Source organism: Triticum dicoccoides, chromosome 3B (genome assembly GCF_002162155.2).
Source record: "Triticum dicoccoides isolate Atlit2015 ecotype Zavitan chromosome 3B, WEW_v2.0, whole genome shotgun sequence".
Classification (NCBI taxonomy): Eukaryota; Viridiplantae; Streptophyta; class Magnoliopsida; order Poales; family Poaceae; genus Triticum; species Triticum dicoccoides.
In genome coordinates, this window is record NC_041385.1 from 586,471,779 (window position 1) to 586,475,435 (window position 3,657).

At 43.6% G+C, this 3,657-nt stretch overlaps 1 protein-coding gene across 1 annotated transcript; it reads left to right on the forward strand.

The window, feature by feature from the left end:
* The first annotated feature begins 1,529 nt into the window (after positions 1–1,529).
* On the forward strand, positions 1,530–2,845 carry LOC119277241 (salicylic acid-binding protein 2-like). The gene is made up of 3 exons (XM_037558496.1): positions 1,530–1,982; positions 2,084–2,218; positions 2,315–2,845. Exons 1-3 carry the CDS (start codon positions 1,596–1,598, stop codon positions 2,597–2,599), a joined length of 807 nt encoding a protein of 268 aa, XP_037414393.1. The 5' UTR covers positions 1,530–1,595; the 3' UTR covers positions 2,600–2,845.
* Positions 2,846–3,657: the final 812 nt, after the last annotated feature.

Below are 3,657 nucleotides of genomic sequence, written 5' to 3' on the forward strand. Positions count from 1 at the left end.
ATAAATTGGAAAACATCTCCACAACAACATGTGGTGTTTTTTCGCAAAAAAAAAAAACAACATGTGGTGTTTCATCTAGTTTGCTATTGAACTAAGTATTTATTAGTGAAAATATCTTCTAAAGGAAAAATAATTGATGTAATATTGCTACATGTAAATTTTGTAGATGGATCATACACACTAAACATTTCAAAGTTGCAAAATAGAAGGCACTGAATCCTAAAAGCAGAACTCCAAATAATTACTAAATGTGCATTGTTCGTAGTATAGTTTCTGACCATCAATTTATAAATGATAACATTACATGGAAAGACAAATGTTATAATATTTTCTTGGCAAAAAATCATGTTGTTCTATTAGTCAAACCATCAGTACAAATGCCCTTGAAAAATAAAGATGTTACATCAAAATCTTAGGGCCGATTGTTTTCTCTCTCTCGAATGGGCCAATGGCGCGCCGCTGCAACCTCCTTCACCAGATGTTGAAGTATAAGTGTGGAACCCTCCTTTTTCTGTCATCATCAGGTTTTGTATGAAATGATTGATGCATACAATTCTACATGTTACCGGAGCCATGAGGCCAATTTAGACAAAGAAAATGTTTAGCCCATTTTTTATCTACATTTGTCTGGGGGAGCCACACGTAAAGGTGAATGTTGAAATATAAGTGTGTAACCCAACTTAAGATTTTACTTGAACCGACTCGTGCATGCATTCTACATGTGAGGCTGATAGATGCCACTTTATCTCTACTATTATAGAGGAGTTGGTTCGGGCGCGTCCCCTCCTCCCTTGGGTTTTTCGCCCACATGCGTCCCTCCCTCTTTGGTTTTTCTATTGACCTTTTAGTAGTCTCAACCGATGCCGCATAAAATTAAAACCAGCATAAATAGAGTATCTTGAAAAAATCTAAACCAATTTGATACTTTTCCAAAATAACATACTGCATTAACTCAAACAAATCAAATCAAATCTTCCCAAAATCTCAGGTGAATCAAAACTTTCCTTCCCCCCTACGAATACCTAAATCAAATCAAATATTACCAAAATCTTAACTAAATCAATACTTTATTTGCATTCCCTACACATACTCAAATCAAATTAAATTTAACCAAAATCTAGAATATGATGGATGTAAGGCATATTTAAGATATAATTAGTGTTGAATCACTAGAATATGTATGCATCCATTGCAACGCACGAGCAGTTAGCTAATACATGATTCATAAGTGCTTTATGATTCATTTCGACAAAACACTAAATGAATACAAGCAACTAGCAAGTGCATTGGTTCAAAAATAAGATTGCCTCCAATTACTTTCCATATATAAGATCTCTTCTAGTAGTAGTTTATAAAAATAGGATCGCCTCTCGCTTCATTTGCCTTTGACTTCACACACATGATTATTCAAGCTTATCCTCGCTAGCTAATAAGCTCCATAAACTCCTTCCACTTGGTTCTTCCGGTCGATGTCAGTTTGCCAAGCCAAATCTTCGAGAGCTAGCGGCTATATAAATCCCACAGCGTCCCGCTGTGTAGACATCGGAGCCACGGCTATAGCTCAAGCACAGAAAAACTGTCACAAAACCCCACCTATGCACATGGAGGCTTGTGCGGGCCAAGCTAGCAGCAGGCACATCGTTCTGGTGCACGGCGCATGCCTCGGCGGCTGGTCCTGGTTCAAGGTGGCGACGTGGCTCAGGTCGGCCGGGCACCGCGTGAGCACGCCTGACCTCGCGGCGTCGGGCGTCGACCCCAGGCCGCTGCGCGAGGTGCCGACGTTCCGCGACTACACCAAGCCGCTGCTGGACCTCCTGGAGTCCCTCCCGCCCGACGAGAAGGTGGTCCTCGTTGGCCACAGCCTGGGCGGCGTGAACATCGCCCTCGCCTGCGAGCTGTTCCCCGAGAAGATCGCCGCTGCGGTGTTCGTCGCCGCCTTCATGCCGGACCACAGGTCGCCGCCGTCGTACGTGCTTGAAAAGGTACGTACACCACCATGAGCGTGGAAGTAGTATTTCCTGAAACGGAAAACCCCTGTACTCCTGGTTGTTTGCTCGCGATCTAACTAGTTTCGTCTTAAAAGTTCGTGGAGGGGAGAACGCTGGACTGGATGGACACGGAGTTCAAGCCTCAAGATCCCGAGGGCAAGCTGCCTACTTCCATGCTGTTCGGGCCGCTGGTCACTCGAGCAAAGTTCTTCCAGCTGTGCTCGCCGGAGGTACAGTGTCCGCCCTCCGCCTACCTGTTGCTTTGTTCATTACCTGCACGTGAACATTTCTAAGGTTGCATGCTGTTGGAATCATATGGCCGGCAGGACCTGACGCTGGGAAGATCCCTGATGAGGGTCAGCTCCATGTTCGTGGACGACCTGAGGCTGCAGCCGCCGTACACGGAGGCCCGCTACGGGTCGGTGCGCAAGGCGTACGTCGTCTTCAAGGACGACCACGCCATTGTCGAGGGGTTCCAGCGGTGGATGCTGCACAACTACCCCGTGGATGAGGTGATGGAAATCGACGGCGCGGACCACATGGCGTTGCTCTCGACGCCGACCGAGCTGGCGCGCTGCCTCGCTGACATCGCTGTCAAGTATGCTGCCTGAAATTGACGACGCACGTTGCTTTGCTGACCTATCCGTTTACCTTTGATACCGTCTCGTTGCCGGCATTTGTGACTTGTCACATCTACTGCTGTAATTACCTACCTCAAGGTTTGTCCCGGTCCTTGTGTTTCAGAGACTTCTACTGCACTCTATCCATATAAGACAGATGATGTTTCAACATCGTATCGTGGTGCGTGTAACTTGTGGCTATTTAATAATTAATAAAGATAAATGTTGGTGAGCACCTATGTTGACAGGTACTAATCGTGGCGCATGTAACTTGTGACCGGAGTAATATAATACCGCCTCCATTTCTAAATATAAGTTCTTGAGAGATTCTAATACGGACTACATACGGAATAAAATGAGTGAATGTACACTCGAAAATATTTTATATATAAACTCCCTCTCTGTCTTTAAATATAAGTATTTTTTGAAGATTTCACTATAAAGACTACATCCGGATGTATATAGACACCTTTTAGAGTATGATTTCACTTATTTTGCTTAGTAGTCTATTGTGAAATCTCTAAAAGGACTTATATTTAGAAACGGAGTGATTACATCTTAAAAGAGACTTGTATTTAGGAATGGAGGGAGTATATATAATCGCTATCAACTCGTTGTCGATCCATTATAATCAACGCCATATGTGGATTCACCATTGCTCATCACCACCAACCAACCGGCCCCATTAAAATCATTAAGCTACGCGTGAAGAGCGGCCAACCAGCTATGTCACATGTCGCAAGCTGGTTGGCTGTGGTAAGAAATTTTTTAAGATGAAGGTGCAGATTATTTTTTAAATGTAATTTTTTTCTTTTTAGATGGAGGCGGGAATCTCTGGTGTTTTTTTAAATGAAGGGTTATGCAAAGTGGCACTCGATGATACATTGCGGTGATAAAAATTTTTTACTTCTTTTTTTAGATGAAGGTCAGGATTTTTTTCTGAGATGTTTTTCTAGACCGAGGCTATGTATATTTTAAATGAAAACCTGTGCATAGCTTCCTCTCGAGCGGCGCCATAGGATGACGCCCCAACCACTACTGTATATTAA

Excerpts from the sequence above, each read along its gene's own strand:
- LOC119277241 (XM_037558496.1), top strand. The coding sequence starts at position 1,596 with ATGCACATGGAGGCTTGTGCGGGCCAAGCTAGCAGCAGGCACATCGTT. Across the intron at positions 1,983-2,083 it reads CGTCGTACGTGCTTGAAAAG|TTCGTGGAGGGGAGAACGCT; the intron begins GTACGTACACCA and ends TCGTCTTAAAAG. Across the intron at positions 2,219-2,314 it reads TCCAGCTGTGCTCGCCGGAG|GACCTGACGCTGGGAAGATC; the intron begins GTACAGTGTCCG and ends TATGGCCGGCAG.